Genomic DNA, 27,927 nt, shown 5'->3' on the forward strand with positions numbered 1-27,927 from the left:
TGAACAAAACAGACAAAAATCCCTGTCCTGGAATTTATAGTCTTATGAGCACAGAATAAAAATAAGAGGCATAGAAAGTACTGTGTTAAAAGGTGATAGGTGTTGGGGGAAAAAAAACCAAGCAGGGTAAAGGGGTCGGACTTGTGAATTATGAATGGGGAATCCTGTGTAGGCCACTTTGAGAAAGTAAATCTGAGAAGATTCGCTGGAAGAAAATGGACATCTGCCAGAAAAACATTCCAGGTCGATGCAAAGATCCTGAGGTAGCATGTGCCTGGTGTATATAATATAGAGTCTATTCATATGTCCTGAAATTTACCTTCAGAGGAATAAGATGAGCTAAGCGAAAATTATATATTGGGATAATAGCTCCTATTTATACTTCCTATGCCCCAGGCATTACATTAAGTGTTTTACACACATTTTTCTCATTTAATCCTTATAGCAATCCTGTATGCTAAGATGTTTATCCCCATATTACATGCGAAAAAGCTGAGGCCCATCAAAATTTGGTGAATGTCCTGTCAGTTCAAATCCAGATTAACCTCTCTCTCAAGATACCTTTATCAGTGGTAAAATTGTTTCATAAATACACAATCTACAGTGTGTATGATAGGACTGGTGTCCCCATAGGTGTTACACATTTGCCCCACTCCCCAGCCTGAATGCTTCCCACCAGACAGGAGTGGATGTGATGTGTACCAAGCTCCAGCCACTATCTTGTGAGTAAGAAATGTCAATTTATTTTCCTGCAACCAAACGTCATTTATATATTGGGTTCCCATTCCATTGGCACTGACACCCCCACCCCCAGGGAGTAGATGTCAAGCTGCGGTTGGTCCCCGACCATGCCACTTCCCCGAAGGGGTCTGTGTTCCCCTCACTGCGTGGATCGAAGGCAGAACCCTGCAGGGAAGAATTGTCTTACCCTAAATGCCCATAGCAAACTCTCCCTTTGAGAAATACACCCATGTTTGTCTTCCAGTGACCTACAAATTCAGAGAAAGTTTGAGTTTACAGAGAGGCTTTTCCAATATTAACTTCTTTTTGGTGCCTGCTACTGAGGCTAGGGCCTGGAGTTTTATTCACAACTGAACTATGAACAAGCAGCAGACTTTCTCAGTCATGTTTATTTTCCATCTCTTTGGAGATGCATATTCATGTCTGGCTGTTTATTTTTCACAAACTGTAATGGAGTTGTTTTATTTGGGAAAATGTAGAGAATATGTCACCTAGGCCTTTATGGAAAGATGCCTTTATGGAAAGATGCTTTAGACAGCCTCCTGGGGCAGAAGTGGAGGCTCCAGGCCCTGGAGTGGGACTAACCTTCAGGTGGCTGACAGGGAGTTCCCAGGAGAAAAGCAAAGGAATGTTCTGTTGTAGTTAGTGATGGAAGGCCAGAGAGGAGGAAGACATTAGAATAGGCTGGGGGAGGGAGTGAAGACTCACCGTAGCGTTAGGGCTAAAACAAAGATTATACTGTTGTTAATAAAAACGGGCAAAAGGTTTGGCTTTACCTACATTTCCTACATTTAGGTATAAGTCTTTGGGGCTTGGATACTTTGGAGCATGTATCATGCTCTTTTTAAAATAAATACTTAGAGGGGTGCCTGGGTGGCTCAGTCGGTTAGGCGTCTGCCTTGGGCTCAGGTCATGATCCCAGGTGGGTTCAAGCCCTGCATTGGGCTCTCTCTGCTCAGTAGGGAGCCTGCTTCCCCCTCTTTCTCTGCCTGCCTCTCTGCCTACTTGTGAACTCTCTCTCTCTCTGTCAAATAAATAAATAAATTCTTTTAAAAAGTCCACTAATCTTAAGTGTACAGCTCAGTAAATTTTTACATACAAGTAAACCTATGAAAACACCATCCGGCGAAAGATATAATGCATTTCCAATGCTCTTTCCCTTATGCTCTTTCTCAATCTCCCGCAAAGGTAACCAGTATTCTGAAGTTTCTTTTGCTTAACATTAGGTCTGCAAAACTCATTCATCTTGTTACATATAGCAGCGCTTTATTCTTTTTCATTGCTGTGCAGTATTTTATTGTATGAATTTACCACAAGTTACTCATCTATTATTGATCAATTTTTGTTCCTTTTCTTTCTTCCTTTTTCTTCCTCTCTGCATGCTCTAGCGTGTGCTCGCTCTCTCTCTGTCTCGGCTTTTAAGAATAAAGCCATGATCGTTCTTGTCCACATCTTGATTAGTTTTAAAAATTAATTTAACATTTAGCTATTTTTTAATCTTATTGTCATTGAGATTCAGAAAACTTTTTTTCTCTACAGGGGATAATCTCATAAGGAGCATTTTCCTATTGAGTCAACACTTTGATATTCGTGACTGTCTCTATTTCTTTTGTGGATAGAACACTTTTTTGCTTCTTCTAAGAAATGAAAAATTTTAGAATCATTGAGCCTAAAACAAGTTGAGGAGGATAAAGTATTCTTTAAGAAATACTGTTGAGGTCATCTGCTCTCAGACACTGTTTAATGTGACTGTCTACAGTGCTATTTTAAAAGTTATTTTTAAATCTTTGATAAGATTTGGAGAGAATTCAAGCTGTGGATGGATGTCCCGCTGTGAAGGCAATGATTTGAGAAGCCTGTTTTGGGATTAAGGGATTATTTTGGAAAACATTAAGAACTTGAAATTCCTTCATCCCTTTGTCATATATACTTAGATGCTTTTATTACTTGAAATGTAGAAAAAAATCTGCTTCCATCTTAGAAGAATTGTTTTTAATTTCAAGGCAATGCAAGTTTTAATGCTATCTGGGGTATATATTTTGGGGTAACAAAATAAAGGGGTAACCGGGGATTAATTATGAGTGGCTCCAAGCTATACCTGGATTTCTCCTAATTCATATCTCCCTCACCTGGAAACCCCCTTGGGACACAACCTCCAGCCAGGCTCATCCTGCTGGCACTGGCAGCCCACTGGGAGGAACTGAGTGACCCAGGCCCAGGGAGATTTGCTCTTCTTAATAATAAAACCTGAAAAAGCTGACCCCTGCTCTGTGCTAGGCTCATTGATTCATGACCATTCTCCATGACTATGTTACAGAAGTAAGTAAACATGGGCTTTAGAGAGTTAAGTAATCTAAGGACATACTGCCAGGAAGTAGTAGAGCTGGGACTGAAAGCCAGCTTGTCTGACTGCAGACTCTGGGCTCTTATTAATACACCAGGCGAACCTGTGCTGGCACTTAGTAGGACTATCTCTTTTCCCTCCGATTGAGGGCGGGGCTATACCTAGAGTCGGAGTCAAAACAATAGACGCCAGGCAAATAATAAAAATGGAGAAAGTGGGATTGGTTAGATGTTAAGAACTAATAATTACCAAAATAACAACAGACATGTATTGGTTGCCGCAGTGTGTGTGGCACATTCTAAGTGTTTTAACGCCCTCAGTCCCCCAAACAATCTCATGAGATGGACACTATTATTATACCCATTTTACATGAGAGGAAGCTGAGGGTCACAGGAGAGAAAGCACTTGCTCAAGGTCACACATGCAGGAGTGTGGCCCAAGGACCTGCACTCTTACCCCGGTGCCACATGCTATGGGCTCCTGGAGTGGTGCACAGTGGGGCACTGGACAGGCTTCCAGCAAATGGGGAAACTCTTATTCAGCTCCAGGTGATTGCCCTGCAGAAATTCATGCCCGCTGGTAATACAGAATTTCAGAGGAAATCTCCCAATTTTTAAAAGTTAGCAATTAATTAAAAACAAAATACCCGAGCAGAGCAAACAAAACAAGCCTGTGGGCTCAATCGGGCCCCCAGGCTTCTAGTCTGTGATCTAGTTACAGTGTGAGTTTTCATGGTGAGAAAGGATACCTGAGCCCAGTAACCCCCACATGTTGGCTTCTGAATGTAACTCAGAACTGTGTTGACAGCAAGTCCCGAGTGGTGAGAGCTGAGTAGTGTCCTAACTCCTCACAAAAACCCTTTGTGAGTGGACACCAGTCACCATCACATCGTTGGGTGTCCGGATCTTAAAATATCGGGGCCATGAGGCAGTAGTTTCCTTTCTACAGGATATTTAGATAACAAACTAATGTTTTCATCTGGTTTGCAAACGTCTAGTATACCTTTATCAGGTTCTGGGTATTATATTACCTCTCTAATTCTGTTCAGTCTTAAAGTGGACTTGAAATCATCTTGTCTGTGCCCTATTTATATTCCAATTTTTTATTTATTGAAGAGTGTCCTCCCTGTATAGCTTTGGAAAAATTAGAATCTAGCAGTGTATGTAATAAAATTTCAAAAGCCCATTTATTCATATAAAAATAATCTGCTAAACTAAATGTGATTTTTTCCCCCTCTTAATATTTATCACTAGTTTACTTGATACTTGTTTTGTCACCGGCCAACATGCATAGGGGAGCCATAGGTTTTTTTTTATTATTATTATTAAAGATTTTATTTATTTATTTGACAGAGAGAGAGAGAGAGAGAGAAAGAGAGAGTGTGAACAACCAGGGGGAGGAGCAGTCTCCATACTGAGCAGGGAGCCTGATTCAGAACTTGATTCCAGCACCCTGGGATCATGACCTGAGCTGAAGGCAGAGGCTTAACCGATTGAGCCACCCAGATGCCCAAGCCATAGGTGTTTCTGTTTTTGTTTTTTTTAAAGATTTTATTTATTTATTTGACTGACAGAGATCACAAGTAAGCAGAGAGGCAGGCAGAGAGAGAGGAAGGGAAGCAGGCTGCCTGCTGAGGAGAAAGCCTGATGTGGGGCTCCATCCCAGGACCCTGGGGTCATGACCTGAGCCAAAGGCGGAGACTTTAACCCACTGAGCCACCCAGGCGTCTCCAAGCCATAGGTTTTAAACAAAAAGTTTAGATAGGCAACATTTTTAGAAATTTTGTTTCTTCTACTTCATTTTTTCTCCTTCAGGCCTTTATATTCATTCTGGGCATATATTCTAGGCTCTTAAGGAAACACCTTTATGCGCTGTTATTAGCTTCTCAGGGCTGTCATCATGGAAGACAAAAAACTGGTTGGCTTAAACAACAGGAGTTTATTCTCTTACAGTTCTAGAGGTTCCAAGTCAAGCTTCAGCAGGGCCATGCTCCCTCTAAAGGCTCTAGGGAAGCATACATCCTGGCCTCTGCCTGGCTGACAGTCCTCATTGCTCCCTGGCTTATCTGGGTATCACTCCTTTCTCCTCTGTCATCACATGACCTTCTCCCCTGCGAGTGTCTGAATCCAAGCCTCCCTGTCCTTACAAGGACAACCAGTCACTGGATTTAGGACCCACCCTAATCCAGAATGACCTCTTCTTAACTTGATTACACCTGCAAGGACCCTATTTCTGAAAAAAGGCACCACAGGTTTGAGGTGAATTTTTTAGGGGGGAGTGAACTTTTTTGGCGGGGAAGATACCCTTCAACCCAGCGCATGCATCTATTAGTAACATGTACAAAAGTAATCAGAATAGGTACAGAACAGAATTCTTAGAATTAATCATTAAATAAGACTTGAAATATAAGCCAACAATCAGCTGGCAGCTTGAAAGTGCATACCTTTATAAAATTTTACAGTATGCTTTTTGGATATTAACCTGATTCCTTCTAACTTCTTCCTAAATTTTCTACTCTCATTCCTTCCTTTGCCCTATTTTCTTCATCGACTTGTTAAAATTTCTCTTTTATCTTGCCATATTCTATGCATTTTTTACAAAACACCTGATGCTTTTCTGGAAAAAAAAGAATGGTAGCAATGAATAAAATAATAAAATAACCACTGTTAATTTGATGGTAGTGTTGAGATATTGGCCTCCATTTGAGAACAAACTCATTATGAGATGCTTTCTAAAGTGATAAAATGCCAGCGTAGATCTCAGAGTGATGTCTCTAATTGCCCAGACCTTTTTACATTAGGTATCTGCATGAGTTATAACTCCTTTGTGAAGATAAAAAGCCTGCTGCAAGAACTTGCCCCAGTGCTGCGAGAGCTGTCAGACTGGAGGGCATCTCAAACGAGATTAATGATGTCTGCCTTAATATAAGAAGATTTAGCATAACCAAGATTATGGATTCTGCAGAAACCTGTCAGCACTCATTTATTTGGAATAAATATTATTTTTAATTAAAGTCCTAAGGTAGGTTATTCCTGAACTAATGAGATCTACAGTGATTTCCTTTGGGAATTAATTTTCTTTCTTAATTCTCAGTCATTTTGATGATTATGGTTCATTCAATCTTGTATGTGGCAGTCAGTTTTATAGGACACGCTGATTTCTAGCTAAGGGCGCTAAATAACCCTGTATTTGTTTTTACATGGCACTCTCATTTTCTAATTATATTTATCATTTAATCCAAACACTCTTATAGGTCTGTCTGTCCAACTTAGCTGTATATGGTGACTTGGCTTTATAGAATAAGATCACTCACATTCTAAGTGAAATGCAGGGAACTTAAAAATCAGAAAATTATAGCATTGCAATTCTCAACTATTTTTTAATTGATTCTGGCTCCTTGGTAGGTCCTGTGCTGAGCGTTTTACATACATAACTCTAATCCAATCATTTCTTCTAACAGAAACACTAATCATTTCTTCTAACAAGGAATTCTGCAAGATGGGAATTACCCCCCTTTTTTTAAATATTTAGGTATGTATGTATTCATTTATTTATTGAGAGAGAGAGAGAGAGAGAGAGAGATGGCTCAAATGTGTACAGTGTGGGAGAGGGGCAGAGGGAAATGGAGAGACTCTCAAGCAGAATCCGTGACCTTGAGATCATGACCTGAGCTGAAACCATGAGTCCTCCCGCTGAATGGACTGATCCACCCAGGTGCCCCCCTACCCCCAACCTTGTTTACTAGATGGTGGAACAGAGATTCAGGAAGTGGAGTCTATTCCGCAGACAGTGCACACTCATAGCACAATCCCCGCAGCCTCAACAGCGTCAGTCAGCCAGCTTCCCGCAGACCTGCCCGTAAACATCGGTGTTTACTGGTGTGTGGTTCAACCAGATTTTCAGTGACTCCATACAGTTGGTGTTCTGACTACTATTGTTGTACAACAAACCACCCCCAAGCTTTGTGGTGTGAAAGAGCCATTTTATAACACTCATAAATTCCATGAGTGAGGAATTCAGAAAGGGTAATGGTGATGGCTTATTTCTGGGCCTCAGCTAGGGGGACTCAGAGGTTGGAGATGTCTTCACTCACATGCTGGGTGTTGGCTGGATCCTCAGATGGGACTTTAAGGCAGAACACCAACACGTGGACTCTCCCTTCTGCCTGGGTTTTCTCACAACAGGGCAGCTCCTGGGTAGTTGGTCATCTCCTAATGGCTGCTCCGGGCTCCAAGGGTGAGGATCCTGAGAATTAAGCATGGGCCTTTCCTGAACCAGCTTTGGAAATTATGCTGGGCCACTTCTGATGCCTTCTTTTGGTTAAAGGCAAATCACTGAGACTGACCCAGATTCAAGGAAGGTGACCTACACTCCCACCTCTCCATGGGAAAAGTGTCAAAGAATTTGCAGACATGCTTTAAAGCTACCACAGCATATAAGAAATACTCTACTACCTACTGCTATCTCTGGCTTGCATGTTGGATTTGGGCTTCTCATCTCTCTCTCTTATTGGACCCCATCCCCTTCTGCTGGCTCCCTTGGTTACCAGAAATATAAGCAAGGGCATGCTCCAGGCAAATGTACCTCTACCACTAGTTGCGGCTTCTGCCCCTGATTTCTAGCTGGTCTGCTACCTTGATACAAGCATTAGGAGGCCTCTTTTCAATCATTTCTTCTAACAATTCACCTCTCATTTACCTTACCTCATTTCTGTTGCTTCTCAGGACTAAGAGCAGGCTAAAAAATTCAAATTTATTGGTTCACTCACATGCAATCATGCACCTGGTTAATTCAATCTCTGGCAAATTAAAATACTTGTTGATAAGACCCTGCTGGTGAAGACAGAAACCATTGATCAAAGGTTGCTTGCTAAATACAGAATTAGAATTGAATTCAGCATTTTCCATGTGCTTACAATGTAAGGTGAATGAAAGGGTCTTTAAAGGAGAAAAAGTAGAATAAAGACATGGAAACTCCGTAAGTGTAAAAGCAGGTGCGTAGGCACCTGACTTAAATTGATGATTTGGCGCCTCCTTTCCCTGGGATCCTCACCCGAGAGATCACACCTGTGCGACATAAAGTCAGGCTGAAACATGCGTGCCACATTTCTTTAAAGGTGATACATTCAGGCTCAGAGAACTACTCTTAACTGATTAGTATTAGCCTGAAATAAAGCTAAACAACAACAGTGATTAGGAATTCTTAGGGTCTAAATGCCACTCATGCGGTGTTTGAAATGTTTACATATAAACTACTACTGTTTATATGAAAAGGGTGGCTAGTCGCCTTTGGAGGGCTGGGAAAGGGAACACGCTACCAAGCACTATTCCCCTAAATCGTTTTTTGAATTAATGACTATTTGAATGAGTAGATGGGCTATGTAGTTGGATTTCTTTGGGATTTTGCTAGCTATAGTTTTATTTTTAATTACGTTTTAATTTTAATTCCCGTATAGTTAACATACAGTGTTGTATTAGTTGTGGGTGTACAATATAGTGATTCAATAATTCTATATATTACTCAGTGCTTATCATGGCAAGGACACTCCTTAATCCCCATCACCTTTTCACCCATACCCCCACCCACCTCCCCTCTGGTAACCATCAATTTCTTCTCTATAGTTAAGTCTGTTTCAGGATTTTGCTGTATTTTTAAAGGAAGGATTGATTCATAATTATCAGGGTATTTTCTGCTCTGATGAGCTAAAACAATTCAATACTTCATTTCTCAATCTTCCTTGCAACAGGAGAGCAGTCATTTGATTAAGTTTCAGTTGGTGTGATATAAACTTGCAGGGAGGAAACAAACCATAAGAGACTCTTAATCTCACAAAACAAACTGAGGATTGTTGCGGGGAGAGGGGTAGGGACAGAATGGTTAGGTTATGGCCATTGGGGAGGGTATGTGATATGGTGAGTGCTCTGAAACGTGTAAGCCTGATGATTCTTAGACCTGTACCCCTGGGGCAAATAATACATTATATGTTAATAAAAAAATAAAAAAAAAAAAAAAGGCAGGAAGGACATCCTTTCTGCCGCCTGGAATGTGGGCATGTGGAATGTGAGAATGCTAGCTACGGCCTCAGTCAGCCTGAGGCATGTTGTGGAAGCCCCCACTGACCCAAGAGCCCAAGTCTCTGACATATGAATCCATCGTAACTGCCTTTAAATGTCTTTTCCTTGAGAAACATTTTTCCTCTTTAAACCATTGTTTGTTGTTTCTATTGTTGTTATGCTATTGTTATGGAACAGATATACTTAATTAATCCTAATTGATACACTGCCCTTAAGATAAGTTTATTAGCTTTGGTCTCAGTAGGAAACAGAGGACATACACAAAAGTGTTTAATGAAGGTATTAAATACAGGGATGTGGGCAGGGTTATGGGCCCCAATCAGGGAGTAGAAGCTATAGGAAACTCTTCCCACCCTCAGGAGGAAGGAGCTGTTATTAGAACATGGTGAGAGATGCACCTTTGGGAAGGGGGCTGGCCTCCTAGAGCTGTAGCCTTAGGAAAGCAGCCACAATTGAAACAGGGCCAGCAAAGGTACAGATACCCAATTCTCTCTGCTCCTTCCTTTGACTTGCTGCCGGTGTCTCCTATTGGCTGAACCCAGCCAAAGGCTGGAGGGCGAGGGAAACCAGGCACTGCAGTCTATTAAGGTCTGCCTCCAGGAGCATTGTGGCCAATGACTTTAGGGGGAATATAGAGATTATTAGCTGCATAAAATGTATCCTAATTATAGAGTGACTTTTTAGTTCTCTTTTTTAAAGACTTTATTTATTTATTTGACAGACAGAGATCACAAGTAGGCAGAAAGGCAGGCAGAGAGAGAGAGGGGGGAGGAAGCAGGCTCCCCGCCAAGCAGAGAGCCCGATGCGGGGCTCCATCCCAGGACCCTGAGATCATGACCTGAGCCGAAGGCAGAGGCTAACCCACTGAGCCACCCAGGCGCCCTGTGAGTTTTTAGTTCTTAAATGATTTGAAGAAGAGAGTGATAACAATCTAAATTTGCATAATATCATCTAATTTGAAAGTTTATTTACTGTTGCTATTATAGTATAAATACAAAAGGTACACACCCTATGGCTTAGCAGTTTCACTTTTAGGAAATCTACACAGCCATTCAGAAAGAACGAGGTACACAGATGTACGGCTTCAGAAAGTTATCCAAGGCATAATATCAAGGGAAAAGTTAACTGCCGACCAATCTGTTTCCATGGTCTGAAAAGACAGCCCATATGACACTATCTCTACACAGATGTATTTGTTTAAACATAGGGCAGGGCTGGGAAGGACTGTTAACAAGGGTCACTTGGCAGGGAGAGAGAGCAGCAGTGTAACAAAAATTGGTTGCTTATGGATGACTTGACTTTCCTGTTTTAAAAAAAATTAATGAAAGAAAAATCTCAAGTCACAAAAATGTTGAAGATACCACTTAAGGAAAATGTTAATTCGTGATATAATTTTCGTTATGTTATTCTTTTATCAGGCTGATGTTGCCTGTATTGATACAAGGCTAGCAAATGAGCACATTTAATAAATTAGATGTGACCATTTGCTAGCTGGCATATTTAAATTACATAATTTATAGAAAACATATATATGAAGATTGAGTACACTTTGAAGTACTTAGAAACAGAATTAGTTTAATAAAGTAGTGGCCATTCACATTTAATATATATATTCTGCATTTGCACTAGAGTCCAATATTCAAATCTCCCAGTGACATTAAACATTAGATTGGTTTTTTAACTTCCAAAGTAACAATACATTTTAATGCTATGCTGTCTTTGCTGGCAAAAGAACAGAGATTTTTGTCATAGATTGTGAGAATTTTAAGGTAGCTTTTCAAAAAATAAGAGAAAAAGTATATTTTTATAAATTTTTCAAAGCTCTTTAAGGTCTGTTTAAATGCCTTTCAAAGGGATTTAGAAATTAATCGAACAATGTCTCTTGGGAATTACATTGCAGAGTTATTATAGCAAGATGAGAATATTTAGAAATTGGAATTTCAAGTTTAGGACAACAAGTAAAAATGGAGTCTCTGGTGTTTTCTAGGCTATGCGGAATGCTAACACATCCGTTATTCTCTTATTAATTATAAAGAATGGAAGTTAAAAGCCTCATAGCATCTTTTTCTGAAAGCAGCCAACATGACCTCTGCAACACAAGCATGGCTGTAGGAACACTGAATGTGAATAGGTTATTCGCCTGAAAGTGTTTCTGGTGGAACAGCTGTTAAGTAACATGGGACTTAGGATGCTGATTATACTCTATGGTAAGTCCACAAATTTTAGTGAAATATTTTAAACTTGGAGAAAACTGTATTCATGGGCGATGATCGTTTTGGATGACCTTCCATTTTCACCTCACATACTGAGAGTGCAGGGGATTCAAATACACAGCATTTTGAAAAGAGTATTTTTTACAAACTATTAATCAATTAGTTATGCGTTATCTTCTCCAGGCCAATTAGATGTACTACAGCAGAAAGAGAGGAGAGAAAAGCTAATTAAGTAAATAATCCAATTACAGAATTTGTTTAAACAAACCTGGGAATCTTTAACAGTAGTCATTCATCCATTGCGCTGGTATTTGGAAAATATTTATTTCTCAATTATTTATGTTTTCAATTCCATTTTAATTTTATGACATAATTCTTGTGTCATTCACAGGTAGACTATAGTTACAGACTTTACGTAAGACATGGGATTTTGGCAGCTCATTTTAAAAAAGATTAGGAAGGGAGTCTGCACTCTACTACATTTCTTACACTGTAGGATTTCAGCCCAAGTCTCAAGTTACGAGATGCTAAAAGAGGGTCAGTTCAGTTCATCATCCTGAGAGTTGTCACAGGATCATTTTGCCATTCCTTCTCAAGATCTAAAAATAAAATGGTATACTGTTGAGTTTACAGTGGTGTATTACTATATTGGTAGCCTTTACTTCTTGAACACTGGCCTATAGCTCCCAAGGACAGCAATCATAGGAGCCAGCGGTGGACCCTGAATAACCACATCCACATCATTTGAAATATTATTTCAGCAATAAAAAAAATTACACTAGAAAGTCTGGTCTAGTGTAGAAATAGCAAGATCCTTGCTTTAACTACCCCACTATTGTAGTCCCAATTACAACAGAAAGGCACTATGTACTCTGTACTTACCCATGACATTTACTTAGGATGGATTTTTTTATTTTATTGTGGTATAGCAATTACCATCTTAGCCATTTTTATATCTACAGTTCAGGGTTATTAAATAGATTCACAGTACTGTGAAACCATCACCACCATCCATCTCCATAACTCTTTTCACCTTATGAAACTGAAACTCTTTACCACTTAAACAGTAACACCCCATTTCCCCCTCCCATAGTTGCCCCAGCCTGGGCAACTATGGTTATACCTTCTGTCTTTATGATCTTAACTAATCTGAATAACTCATATAAGTGGAATCATAACAGTTTGTGTCTTTTTGTGATTGGGTTACTTCACTTAACATAATGTCCTCAAGGTTCATCCAAGTTGTAGTGTATTGCAAAATTTCCTTCCTCCTTTTTTAGTTAACATACAGTGTTATATTAGTTTCAAGTGTACAATATAATGATTCAACAATTCCATACATCAGCTGGTGCTTATCACATGTACATTCCTTAATCCCCATCCCCTCACTCTCTCCTCTCTGGTAACCATCAGATTGTTCTCTACAGTTAAGAGTCTGTTTCTTGGTTTGTCTCTTTCTCTTCTTTTAATCTTTGCTCATTTGTTCTGTTTCTTAAATTCCACATATGAATGAGACCATATGGTATTTGTCTTTCCTTGACTGACTTATTTTGCTTAGAATTTTCTTCCTCTTTAAGGCTGAATAATATTCCATTGTGTGCATACGCCACATTTTGCTTCTCCATTCATCCATCCATGGACACTTGGGGTTGCTTCCATGTTTTAGCTATTGTGAATAATGCCATTATGAACACGGGTGTGCAAGCATTTCCTTGAGACTGTACTTTCAGTTCTTTTGGTATACACATAGACATTTATTTTTTGTGCTGGCTCCAAATAGCTTAATTTAAATAACCAGACTGTTAAATAGATGGCTCATTTGACATGAGCAAATTCATTCTTCTTTCACTGGACAATTTTTATTGAGAGCTTTCTTTGTGTCAGGAATGGGCTAGATCCTGGGTGTACAATGATAGCCAAAATTAACTTGGAAATATAGATAAGAGTGTTTTGATTTAGGAAAACCCACCAGTTAAATATATTGACCAATGTCCACCCCTGTGATAAAAGATGAAGATGCTTAGAGAATTCACAAAATGTTCTTTCTTACCTTTATTTTTACTCCTGTTCTGTGGTAAAGACTCAAGTATTTTCTTATGAAGATGATGTGCTTTTTCATTATTCCAGAACAGAGTTCCAAGCTTACATTTAAAGGATGGCATTTAAACATTGTCTAAATTATTCGAGTACTGTATCAATTGAGTAATGGCCAAGAGCTTGTTTAAAATTCATTCTGTCAGGGCACTTGGGTAGCACAGTTGGTTAAGCATCTGACTCTTGGTTCTGGCTCAGAGTCGTGATCTCAGGGTCTTCATGCTCAGCACAAAGTCTGCTTAAGACTCTCTCTCCCTCTCTCCACTGCTTTCTCTCTCTAGAAGAAATTAATTCTTAAATAAATAAAATTCCTTCTGTAATACTCAAAAGGAATTTGGGCATAGGGAAATGGGGGTAGAAGGAGAAATATGGGTACAAGAATTCCAGATCAATTCATCCATAGTTCAGTGACCAAAAATGTCACCTGTCTTATTCTGTTTCCAGCTTTTATTACTATCTTATTTGTACACTTAAAGATTTTCACTGGATGCCCAAATGAAAGGAAAATTTGGGGTATGATCTAACCAGACAAGTGGACTCTATCTTTTAGTTCCAAATAATACTTTCTATAACAGTACACAGTGGAAAAACAAAGACTATCGGGGGAACGCAGAGGGATCCACATGGCTGTGCAAGGCCTTACTGCCAGACATGATGCTCTCAGAGGTACTGAAGTCTCCTTTCAGTTAGCTTTGCATATCTCAGTTCATGTCATCTTGGTAGTGATACAAGACTGTTGATACAATGTGGCCAAATGAAGGCTTGGCTTATGTATCCAATTCTCCACTGAAAGGTAGAAATGGTCAGAGAAAGCCAAAGGATAACCAGGAACCTCAAATTTTGCCTGGATTTTTCATAAAATTGAGAGGCAGGGCCATCTAGGTCTTTTGCAAGAGGGATTCTTCCCTGGGTTAGAACTTCCATGGGTTAGATAGTTCCCAACCTTCCAGGGCAACTATTAGGAAGATGGGGGTGGAGGGCTGGCTGGGAGTCCTTGTGGCTCCAGAGCCATCGTATTCTTCAAGTCTTCATCAGTTGTGATTTCTTTCATGAAGACTTCCTTAATTTTCTAACTTGGAATAATTTCTCTTTTCACTGCAACCGTGTTTTCTGCTCTGCCACTAAGTATTATATTTCTTATGTCATATACATGTCTGAGCTTCATAACTAAACCTCTTGGAGGCAGGATCCCCACTAGACTCACCCGTGTGTACTCCATTGCACTTATGGTGCCCAGGACAAACTAGGTATTGAAAAAAAAGATTAATGAGTAAGTGGGTAAATTTGACTAAAGAAAACCTGAGATCCCTCAGTAAGTAGATGGTATAGGTCATTAACTACAGAGCAAATAGGGTTTCCCGTGTTCTTGGCAGGGAGGGAGATCAGAGAGAGCCGGGGACAAAGCTGGGATGGAGTCCACCGACCACTGCATTTCAAGCGCATACATAGGCGTACACTGATGTTGGGGTGCAGCTTTTCACACCATTACCCATGCAACTATCTGTTCCATATTTCCTTAAGCTGGCTACCATGCTAAAATGTTATTTTGACATACACAGAAAACTTTTTCTATGAAGGGCATTCTTTTACGTTATTTTGCCGAAAAATGAAAGAAGGCAGGTCCACTCTTAGCATCCTTATTTTATCAGTGAGGATGCTAAAGTGAAGCAGGGGAATGGTGTAATGCTCTTATTCCATTTTCCCTGAGAATGTAGTCAGAAATGAAAACCCAACTTATATTACGAGCACTCATCATTCTGTATGAAATCAATGTTTCAATAAACACCAAGGTCTCATGTCCAAATTGTTATCATTACTCAAGTGACATGAAAGGGATTGTTGTGTTTTATAGACTCATTATATTAGGATATTAAAGAAGGCCAGGATGCATCACCTAGCTTGAGTATGGTGATATATTTGATAGTGTTCTCTGAAGTCTCTCTCATTAAATTTGATTTGGCCTGTGTGGTAATATTGTAGTCTTCAACAGGAATGTAGGTAAATGAAGTTAATAATACATTAAAATGAATCATACTGGAAATCAGGAAGGAGGGGAATAGTCATTGAGTTCCTGCAGGGACTAAAGTTTAGTGAATTAAAAAACAACTTGATTCTCAATGTCTTTGAAAAATTTAGCTTTAAAATACAAATCAACCGTAATTTAGAATTCTGTGTTTGGGCTACTTGCCACAAAGGAACACTGGTGTTAAATATAATTAACACAGATCACAATATTTTCACTAGTTATAAGTAAGGAGCATCAGGCATACTGGAAAAAAATGCCCAGTCCAGGTTCTCTGGAGAATAAATTAGTGGACCAAATGACAACCCATAGTCTTGTAAAATATACTTTCCAAAAGAGTGAGAGTCCGTTTACTGTTTACAAGTTATGCAAAGAATGAACTACAAAATATTTCAAAAACTGTAATCCCTCCTTTAGTCACTAAAACTGTATGTATCTTTATTAAAGATCACATGAACCTGAGTTTATGCTGGCTTATGTTTAACTTTCACTTACAGCTAAAAAAAGAAGAGAAAAGAGAAGAAAAGACCACTAGCACCTACTTAGAAGGTGAACCATGTTTATATGAAAACAAGTATTTTGTCATCAGCTTATTTTCCATACCTTTTGCGACTGGGATCTTTATATTTTAAAAATCTATTTATTTATTTAAATATTTTATTTATTTATTTGGGAGAGAGAAAGAGAGAGAGAGAGCATGAGAGACAGGAGGGGCAAAAGGAGAAGCAGGCTCTCCACTGAGCAGGGAGCCAGATGTGGGACTCCAGGATCATGACCTGAGCTGAAGGCAGATGCTTAACCAACTGAGCCACCCAGGCACCCTTTATTTATTTTTTAAAAGATTTATTTGTTTGTTTGCTTAACAGGGAGAGAGGAGACACAAGCAGGGGGACCAGGAGAGGGAGACGCAGGCTGAGCAGGGAGCCTAATACAGGACGCAGATCCCAAGACCTTGGGATCATGACTTGAGCTGAAAGAAGATGCTTAACTGACTGAGTCATGTAGGCACCCCTATTTTTAAAATTTTTTATAGGAATTAGAGTTTTAGTAGTTTCAGAAATACAACAAAGATGGCTTTAAACTGTCCTACATATTGGTAATCCTCTCCCCAAAACTTTTCAGGTTTATACTGTATTCTGAGGCACAGTCTTCACAGAGACCAAATTAGAGTGAGACCAGACAACAGAACAAAATAGAAGGGAAATATTCATGTCAGCTGTTGAAAGCTAGTTTTGTAAGGCAAGGCCTAGAAATCCTCATCTCTGGCATGTTTAGTATGGAAAGCATAGTTGATTTTTTTTTAAAAAATTTTATTTATTTATTTGACAGAGAGAGAGATCACAAGGAGGCAGAGAGGCAGGCAGAGAGAAGGGGAAGCAGGCTCCCTGCTGAGCAGAGAGCCTGACGCGGGACTCGATCCCAGGACCCTGAGATCATGACCTGAGCTGAAGGCAGAGGCTTAACCCACTGAGCCACTCAGGCACCCAGCATAGTTGATTTTCATTCAGCTACTGGAGAAAGGTATTCTACAATGACAGATAGCCTTATCAAAATGACAATTAGCTGGCTTTCTCTGCAGGGACTAGCAGTTGGGTAAGTAAGACTGAAGTGAGAGCTCTCACCAGTTTCCTCATAAATGATTTCCCCATCATGGGTATTTGGTCAACTGATGAGGTCTAGTATGAACATATAGTTCTAGAAGAATGAGCCAGGATCTGCTAATATTTTTAAAAGGAACACTTATTAAATGCTGATCTCTAAGTAATACATTTTCAATTTATTTAATTTTCAAGAAATGTTTTCAAAAATATGTTTTTCCAAGTTAGTGCAGCCACTTTGGAGAACAGTGTGGAGATTCCTGAAGAAATTAAGAATAGAGCTTCCCTATGACCCTGCAATTGCACTGCTGGGTATTTACCCCAAAGATACAGATGTAGTGAAAAGAAGGGCCATCTGTACCCCAATGTTTATTGCAGCAATGGCTATGGTCGCCAAACTGTGGAAAGAACCAAGATGCCCTTCAACGGATGAATGGATAAGGGAGATGTGGTACATATACACAATGGAGTATTATGCCTCCATCAGAAAGGACGAATACCCAACTTTTGTAGCAACATGGACGGGACTGGAAGAAATTATGCTGAGCGAAATAAGTCAAGCAGAGAGAGTCAAGTATCATATGGTCTCACTTATTTGTGGAGCATAACAAAGAACATGGAGGACATGGGGAGATGGAGAGGAGAGGGAGTTGAGGGAAACTGGAAGGGGAGATGAACCATGAGAGACTATGGACTCTGAAAAACAACCAGAGGGTTATGAAGGGGCGGCAGGGGGGTGGGGGGGGGTGGGAGGTTGAGGAACCAGGTGGTGGGTAATAGGGAGGGCACGTACTGCATGGAGCACTGGGTGTGATGCCAAAACAATGAACACTGTTATGCTGTAAATAAACAAATAAAAATAAATATAAAAAAAATATGTTTTTCCTTTAAGATTAACATGCTCATTCTGCTTAGATTGTTTAGAGTACTTTTTATTCTGCCTAGATTTTTACAATAAGGTGAAAAAAAAAGACTCAAAATGGTTTCATAATACATGGAAGATGAAATCTCACATGGATAGCATATAGTTTGATTCTTACACATGTATGATTAATCAAAATTGTGTCTTTAAATGATGACTTGATATTTTCCAATTTTACTCAAATACTACTGTGTATCATTTATTTTACCACTGATATTTTTATTAACAGTATGACATTTTCATGCATTGTTAAATTTTAGACAAGTTTTAATATTCACAATGTTTGGTTAAGTTCAAATCAACAAATATTCAAGCATACATGAGAAATGAATGAAATAGTACCTATTCACATTATCAGCTAACTGCTTTTTAAGAGTAAACAGTTAATATTGGGATTTAAAAACCTAAATTTCCAATGTTACCGTTAATTCAACGATATCTATATTACTCAGGCCACAGGACTACCCATTAGCCTTTCTTGTCGGAGGGCAATTAATCTCTTGAACCATTTTTCCTCAGCATCAGCTTTCTCAATAAATAACTGAAATAAGAAAAAGAAAAAGAAAAAATGTTACTGTTTGCCAATAATTTGGATTTGCCCTTATGCAACATAAATTACTTTTACAGAATACATCTTTTAGCACAAGATTTGGATACCGTTTAACTTTTGGTGACTTCTCAAGTGAAGATAATCTATTTGGAATTAATAATGTTCAGAAAGTCCTGGAGAAAAGGACTAATATCAACATTGTTTGTTAACAATTTTACGGTGCATTCTGTGAAGTTTATTTCCTACACATTCTCTCAGAGACACAGTGGAATGCCACGACTTCAGGGCAGAGAGCAAAATATGTCGATGACAGGCTCAATTCAATGAACCAACTAGAGCTCAGGCAGAATTAGATCTTTAATGCTAGATTTAAAAAAACAAACAAACTACTTCTTCTTTTTTTTTTTTTTTTTTTTTTTTTTTTTGCTTATTTTTGTTAAGCATAGGAAGACTACATCTAAAAGTCAGACAAAATGATTTGGCTTATACCGGCTTCAAATCCATGTAACTGCGCTAAGGGACAGGGGTCAGCTGCCTATTTCTAGCCAACAGGAACATATGAATCCACTTCTTCCAATAGGCTTCTTGTCACCAGCACAAAATAACAACAGTTTAAACTCATTTCAGTCAACTAGACTTCAGTGGACATTGTTCTGATCTAAAGATCTTACATTTGGATGGGCCAGAGAATTGTCATCTTGGTACTTGATGGCCGTGGGGATGCTGCTCGGATCTATTTCTTTCTCACTACTGGGTGGGTCAGCAGCTCCTGGTGCTGGTCCTGATGTCACAGCTGTGTGCTTCACCTCACCAGGTTCCACGGACTGAAATATCATAGAGAAATAGTTCATTAATTAGATCACAAGATGAATTAAAATTTCACCTTAACAATATTTTTTATTTTGAATAGTAATTGTTCATTTAGTCTCTTTGAGATATTGCTAATCATAAAAAGACTCTGGATGACTGAATAAGAAACAATTCTTAAAACAAGTCCACAAATACAAAAACATGGAGAAAATGCTGATCATTTTTTAATTTTTTATTTTAATTTTATTTTTTAAAAGATTTTATTTTTTTATTTTTTATTTGTTTATTTACAGCATAACAGTGTTCATTGTTTTGGCATCACACCCAGTGCTCCATGCAGTATGTGCCCTCCCTATTACCCACCACCTGGTTCCTCAACCCCCCACCCCCCCGCCCCTTCAAAACCCTCTGGTTGTTTTTCAGAGTCCATAGTCTCTCATGGTTCATCTCCCCTTCCAGTTTCCCTCAACTCCCTCTCCTCTCCATCTCCCCATGTCCTCCATGTTCTTTGTTATGCTCCACAAATAAGTGAGACCATATGATACTTGACTCTCTCTGCTTGACTTATTTCGCTCAGCATAAATCTCTTCCAGTCCCGTCCATGTTGCTACAAAAGTTGGGTATTCATCCTTTCTGATGGAGGCATAATACTCCATTGTGTATATGTACCACATCTCCCTTATCCATTCATCCGTTGAAGGGCATCTTGGTTCTTTCCACAGTTTGGCGACCGTAGCCATTGCTGCAATAAACATTGGGGTACAGATGGCCCTTCTTTTCACTACATCTGTATCTTTGGGGTAAATACCCAGCAGTGCAATTGCAGGGTCATAGGGAAGCTCTATTCTTAATTTCTTCAGGAATCTCCACACTGTTCTCCAAAGTGGCTGCACCAACTTGCATTCCCACCAACAGTGTAAGAGGGTTCCCCTTTCTCCACATCCTCTCCAACACATGTTGTTTCCTGTCTTGCTAATTTTGGCCATTCTAACTGGTGTCAGGTGGTATCTCAATGTGGTTTTAATTTGAATCTCCCTGATGGCTAGTGATGATGACAGAGAGAGATCACAAGTAGGCAGAGAGGCAGGCAGAGAGAGAGAGGGGGAAGCAGGCTCCCTGCTGAGCAGAGAGCCTGATGCGGGCTCCATCCCAGGACCCTGAGATCATGACCTGAGCCGAAGGCAGAGGTTCAACCCACTGAGCCACCCATGTGCCCCGATCATTTTTTTATAATCAGCATATTTTTCTTGAGAAATTGGGATGTATGAGTCTATCTATAGAAAAACATATTTCATAACTCTAAATTCTATTAGTCAAAACAAGCAACAAAGCTCCGGCATCCATCTGGTCTCTTCAGAGATGAAAAGCAAATTCAAAGGTTGTTTAGTTTTTGCTTTTTAAATAAAAGCCTCAGTGAGATATAATTCACATATCACAATTCATATAGCTTTTAGCATATCCACAAGAGTTTTGCAACCAACACCATAAGCAACTTCAGAACATTTTCATCATCCTCCCACAAAACCCCATATCCATTAGTACTCGCTAATCCCATTTCTCCCTGCCTCCCCATCCCTACACAACCACTCATCTATTTTCTGTCACTATGGATTTGCTTATTCTGGACACTTCACACAAAAGATCATACATTAGATAGTTTTTTGTTGTTGTTGGTTTGTTTTGTTTTCTGTGACTGGCTTCTTTCATTGAGCATGCTTTCAGGTTCATCCATGAAAGGCTGAAGCATGTATCAGTATGTCATTCCATTTTATTGCTGAATGATATTCCATCATTCAGGGGTCATACTAGGGGCCAGGCACTGGGCTCAGAGCTGCAGACATGAGGACTGGTAAATCATTGCTGCTGCTTGGAAGAAACCAGCAATGTTGCGCTCTCTTGGGTTAAATCCCATGCCTCCCTATCTGAGACGGGAAAAGGCCAGGAGACTGGCTAACTAGCAGCAAGGCTGCAGGGATAACATGAAATGGACTAGACGAGAAACTGAAATCGGAAGTTAAAATAACCCAAGATGACTGGGAGATTAATTCCACCACTTACACCTACTGGTTCTATATGTGTAGTTTTTGAACCACCATTTTCTTTTAATTTAGCTACTTCTCAACATCCACTTCTCTGAGTGAAGGGTAAAACAGATATCACTGGGAAAAGACACCTAGAAAATGAAATCTACATGAATTAGTTAATCCTTTCTTAGAATGATTTATCTTAGAACTGGATATCCATGTTTTCAGTTTTTATTGAGTGCTACTAACTGCTAAGCACTGGGTACACAAGGGAGAGAAAAATAGGTATGTTCTCCGTACCACATGGAGATTACATTTTGCTAATGGAACCTACAGATTACTAACAAATAGATATCAAAATAAAGACAATCGCAAATTTTAACAAGGGACATATAGATACTTAAAGAAATAACCGTTACATTTGGCAGTTTTCTTCTAGTATTTTGAAGCCAGTACTCCCCCACCACTGCCATCCCCAGGTGTCAAACTTTCCTGTCTCCAACATACTGGGCCGAGAAGGTCTACAGGCCTGTGTGATAAAACCGAGGACGTAGATCAGTAAAGCCCAACATTCTGCAGTAGGGGAAGGTGGGAAGTATGCTAATCTAATGAGGTCCAGACATCATTTTTTTGGTAGTCTATGCTGCATGAAGAGAATAGAGGAGCATGTCATTCTGCCGGTCTTAGATGTGCTTTGATGGGGCTTAGACTGGCAGTATTGAACTGCCTCGAAGAATTGTGGAGTGCTGTTATCTTGTTGTCAAAGATGTGGATCACACATATTCAGGTGGCAGAGGTAACATTCTATTATATCAGTGAACTGATCTCATTCTGTTTTTACCTACGGTACATCAACATTTTCTTTCAGAAGTGCTTATACACATTTCAGGTAAAGTTTTCAGAGATTAGGATTAGAGCATGGAAGTTATTATTTAAATGGGTAGTTAAAAAATACCAGACAAGAATCATCAATTGCTTCTTTGAGGAAAGCTGCTGGAGAAATTTTGACTATTGAAAAACTCAACAGAGCCACTATCAAGTATCTGGCTTTGAGTAGCACTGCCACCTGGTGGTTTGGATTGGAAAACTTGTTTTAAAATTAGACCCTGCTGCCTAGGGTTATTTAACCTCTTTCTGAACACAGGTGGATATCTGCCAGCTACACCCATTTCGGGGTTGAATAACTGGCAATAAGCTTATCTGCAACAGCAGTCTGGAAACAAACTGCATCTTGGTCCCTGAAGCTGATGATCTAGCAGAGGCTATCAGATTATCTACTCACACAAGAGAGAGATGATTGCAGAGAGTTAACCTGTTAAATCGATATGTGTTGACAGAGACCCGATGTCTAGAGTGTTACTGGTAATAGCCACTTTCTGGTAACAGCTTTTTAGCTTAATTAGTGGAATTCACACTGATGAAGACTATCAATTGAAGGGTGAGTATAGAGTATAGAGTGTGAGTATAGAGAAGCCTTTTTCAGGGATACAAACTTTATGCCAATGTACATAGAGCTGTCCAGAAGAGAAAGATGTTGAAACCTGGGTCATGAGTAACTTAGTCCTCGAGACAGTTAGTCTTTGCTATGCATCAGGGATAGCCCCTGTCTCCCCATGATCTGGATGAAATGGTCCTCAAGATAATTTACCTCCCTTTGCTAAGTCATCTCCTGATAAATAATTCAGCTTCTTGGGCATCCTGAATCACTACCTTATGTTGCAGACACAGACATTTTAGAAACTGGAAAGGGATATCGTTTTCTAAACTAATAAATTGGCCTTCTGTTTTATATTACAGTTGAGTGTAAATTTATTCACTGTTGGCCCATCACTGCTTTTCTGATCATTTTGAAATGCAGTGACTAAAAATGTCCAGTGTTGGATGGCTAATACTTTAGACTGTTGTACATTCACTAAGGTAAATGCCATTTTCTGTTGTTTTTTTTTTTTAGCATATTAGTGAATGCTTTCTTTATACGTCAATAGGAACGTGCATTGAGTTCACAATTATGAGAGATACCGAATGACTGAAAACAAACATGGGCTCTGGGGTTGAATCAATTTTGTGTGGATGTTCTTTCTTGTCATTTATTAGTACTTTGACCATGGGTTCTAAAATTTGTTGAGCCTTAGCTTGCTTAGTTTTAAATAAAGGTTACTGGGATTTTAGATAACTTAAATATGTTAAATGTCTAGTATTAATGGTAGCCATTATTATTTTAGTCACTTTAAATTATTTAAATATAAAAAACAAAGTGGGGCTATGTTACAACATTGTTTTACATCATTTGGTTAGTGTTTTAATGTTTCTGAATGCTGTGTTGAAACAAACTGGCCCAAAGCTTCTGTCTGTACACTGAACCAGTAAGCTACTATGTAAGCTGTGAAGTAAATTTTTTAATTATTTGCTTAGTAATACAACAGGTCACCAAGGCTCCAATGAGAATTTTAGGGTCTATAAGCCATAAAAAATTACATAAAACAAGCTGTGACCCACCAAAATGAGAATCCTTGCTTCTCCAATTCCTTTTAAGAATGCCATAGCCAGGGGCACCTGGGATCGAGCCCCGCATCAGGCTCTCTTCTCAGAAGGGAGCCTACTTCTCCCACTCTCTCTCTCTGCCTGCCTCTCTGCCTACTGTGATCTCTGTCTGTCAAATAAATGAATAAAATCTTAAAAAGGAAAAAAAAAAAGAATGCCATAGCCAAATGCTATGAAGAGGTGGAACAGGAGCAGGGAGAGAAAGAATAGTAACAGCTTTTATTTCCTGAGTGTCAGGCACTTGGCTAACTGTTTTATGTAAAGTATCTTGCTCATCCTTATAAAAATTTCTGCCAGGGCTACTACTAAGATAAGAGAGCCATGGGGTTCTCATGTGGTTTAAGGACACACAGCCAGTAAATGGCAGAATCAGACCTGATCCCACATCTGTCTGACCCTACATCTCATGTTTTCGACCACTGCTTCCCAATGGCTAAACCCAAGATTTATTTTTATTTGGTTTTAATTTTAGAGGAAAGAAATAAAGATGTTAGTAAAATATTTTAATTAAATACATTTTTAAGTGGCTCAGCTCACAGTGCTGCATTAGTATTTCTAGGCTGCTTTTGCTTCTCCATCATACTAGCCAGCTCAAGGCTTTCCAGAATTGATTTTATTTCTTTGTGTGAATTATTGTTAAGGGGCACCTATTTCAAAAGACAGCTGAAACAGTAGATGGGTTGCTCTCACACAGATTCATGAATGTTCCTTTTGAAACTGAGATTTATTTATTTATTTTAGAGAGAGTGGGAGAGGTGGGAGTGCGAGGTGGGAGAGGCAGAGGGAAAGAGAGAGAGAGAGAATCTCAGACTCCCTGATTAGCGTGGAGTCCGATGTGGGGCTTGACTTCATGACCCTGAGATCATGACCTGAGCTGAAATCAAGAGTCAGATGCTTAACCAACTGAGCCACCCAGGTGCCCCAGGAGGCCCCTATTTCATCTTAGTTTTCCATATCCCTTATGGTGGCATCTGAATTAGAAGTGCAAGAAAAGTATTGAAGGTAAGAGAAAATTCCAACTTGGCAATGGAAACTAATTATTAAAATAATTAATAATGATGGTCCCTTTGATCAGAGATATAGGTGAAATTCCTTTATACTGGTCCCATGGAAAGCCATTTAACTATACTGGGTTTTGTTAGAGATTTAGGAAGAAGACTTTTCCCCTTGGATTTAGTCAGTTAGCTTAAGATAAATAACCTTCAGATGTTATGGGAAATAAGCTTTTAAAACTTTTCTAGCGGATGCAGTGAGGTGAAAACATTACTAATTCCGGAATGGAAATATACAGATATTATTACATTTACACCTTTCAAAAGACTTTAAAGGTAAAATCAGATCTAAAGATTTTCTGTGTTTTTCAGCAAGAGGTCTGCCTTACTGGTGAGCATGGAAACTTGGGGAAGATTAAAAAATGTAAAGGGGTAAGGTGTTGATACTTAAGACAGAATGAGCACCTATAGTAGAAGTTTTTAAGCACTATGCTTAGTTTACAGAATGTGCATAGATATAAAATAATTTAGATGCTAGAGTATGTTATCTAAAAATAAGCATTTATTGGATCAAGAGCCACGTTAAATATTTGATACTCATTATATTTATTCCTCAACAACTCCAAAAAGTAGGTGTTATTGGTTCTATTTTATGAATTTGGAAACCGAGGGCTGAAGAGGTTGAGAAACTTGCTAAAGACCATAAATCATGGCAGGAAGTTTGCAAGTTAAAATTTAAACTCACATCCCCTTGAGTCCTAAGTTCTACCCTCTTTCCTCTATATCAGGTACACTTCTTTTTTTAAAAAATTTATTTATTTTTCATTTTTTAATAAACATATAATGTATTTTTATCCCCAGGGGTACAGGTCTGTGAATTGCCAGGTTTACACACTTCACAGCACTCACCATAGCACATACCCTCCCCAATGTCCATAACCCCCCTCCCCCCAGCAACGCTCAGTTTGTTTTGTGAGATTAAGAGTCACTTATGGTTTGTCTCCCTCCCAATCCCATCTTGTTTCATTTATTCTTCTCCTACCCCCCTAACCCCCCATGTTGCATCTCCATGTCCTCATATCAGGGAGATCATATGATAGTTGTCTTTCTCCGATTGACTTATTTCACTAAGCATGATACCCTCTAGTTCCATCCACGTTGTCGCAAATGGCAAGATTTCATTTCTTTTGATGGCTGCATAGTATTCCATTGTATATATATACCACCTCTTCTTTATCCATTCATCTGTTGATGGACATCTAGCTTCTTTCCATAGTTTGGCTATTGTAGACATTGCTGCTATAAATTCGGGTGCATGTGCCCCTTCGGATCACTATGTTTGTATCTTTAGGGTAAATACCCAGTAGTGCAATTGCTGGGTCATAGGGTAGTTCTATTTTCAACATTTTGAGGAACCTCCACACTGTTTTCCAGAGTGGTTGCACCAGCTTGCATTCTCACCAACAGTGTAGGAGGGTTCCCCTTTCTCCACATCCTCGCCAGCATCTGTCATTTCCTGACTTGTTAATTTTAGCCATTTTGACTGGTGTGAGGTGATATCTCATTGTGGTTTTGATTTGTATTTCCCTGTATATCAGGTACATTTCTGATCAATTTCCTTGCTCATTGCTGGTTTTGCTAGATATTGGAAGAGCTGCCGGTATCTTGGAGGGAAACAACTGAATTAACAATAAGTTTATTATTATTTTTTAAAAAGATTTCATTTATTTGAGAGAGTGTGAGAGAGATCACAAGTGGGGTGGGACGAAGGGTAGAGGGAGAAGCAGACTCCTTGCTGAGCAAGGAGCTAGACCTGGACTCGATCCCAGGACACTGAGATCATGACCTGAGCTGGAAACAGCCGCTTAACTGACTGAGCCCCCCAGGCGCCCCCAAATAAGTTTATTATTAATAATTACTATGAAAAGGGGAAAAGTTGTTTAGCAGAAAACCTGGTGTATTAACTAGAGAGGAGTAAGTATTTCCATAGAAAGAAAATGCTATTTATCTTCAGTGAGTCCAGTGAGACCTGGGAAGTCAGGGTGAACCTTAGAAAACAAATATTAGGAAAGTAAATTACAATTCTTTTAGGACATATGAATGACCTTTTAATATGTAAGATATTCAAGAGTAAGGTATTAAATAAAATGAGCAACTATACTTATGGATGTCCATTTTACAATTCCACCATTTTTTAAGATTCGTGGTGGTACACTACAAAAAGTTCAAATGAAATCAGCAAACGGAGGCAGGAACCACGGCTAACCAGGGCTGGCCGGTGCTGTGCACCCAGGCACGCAGCACATGCTCAAGTCACCTCTCCAGGAAGATTTAAAATGTATATGGTAACTGAAAGGACGTTCATGTCACTAGCAATAAAAGAAATGCTAATAGGAAAACAGAAGGTCAATTTTTGCCTGGCTACCTATCAGGTCAGTAATGGGAAAAAGGACTTGGTGTTAACCAGGGTGTGAGAGGCAGACATCTCCTTGTGCTTGTGGGCAGAATCTGTATTGGGACAACGTGTGCGGAGGATGACTTTGGGAACATGTATGAAAATAAACAATATTAACCTTAAGCAAATAACTCCATCTTGAAAACCTTGACCTTAAGGGGATAAGAATGGATATTTACAAACATGTATGTCATACCTTCAGGCTTACAACTACTTAAATACCTAGTATCAGAGAAAAAAATAGATGAATTATGATCAATGTGTCAGCAGGATACTTTACAGTCATTAATATATTTACAGATACAGAATATTTTTGGATAAGTGGTAATAATACCATGTCTTCATTACATGTATGTTATTAAAGAATACATGTATCTTACAGTGGAAAGCCTGTTCTGACTAAAGGAACAGATTCCTAAAGGTGGCCCTAATAATTGAAAGAATATATGCAATATTCAACAGAAATAAAATGCCAATCAAAACTCCTTTTACTAGAGTTGAATAAGCGATACCCATCTGGGCACAGAGTGTAGATCCGTGTTACTA

The 27,927-nt window shown here is 39.2% G+C and overlaps 1 protein-coding gene across 2 annotated transcripts in view; it reads right to left on the minus strand.

The window, feature by feature from the left end:
• Positions 1-17,998: 17,998 nt before the first annotated feature.
• RSRC1 (arginine and serine rich coiled-coil 1) overlaps positions 17,999-27,927 on the minus strand; it is a 428,947-nt gene continuing 419,018 nt past the window's right edge. For both annotated transcript variants that reach the window (XM_046001270.1, XM_046001269.1), the window contains 2 exons: positions 19,231-19,383; positions 17,999-18,550 (listed from right to left, as the gene is read on the minus strand). In XM_046001270.1, coding sequence (XP_045857226.1) covers positions 18,458-18,550; positions 19,231-19,383 — 246 coding nt within the window. In that variant the 3' untranslated portion in view covers positions 17,999-18,457. The remainder of the gene's footprint in view (positions 18,551-19,230; positions 19,384-27,927) is intronic.

Source organism: Meles meles, chromosome 4 (assembly GCF_922984935.1).
Source record: "Meles meles chromosome 4, mMelMel3.1 paternal haplotype, whole genome shotgun sequence".
NCBI lineage: Eukaryota > Metazoa > Chordata > Mammalia > Carnivora > Mustelidae > Meles > Meles meles.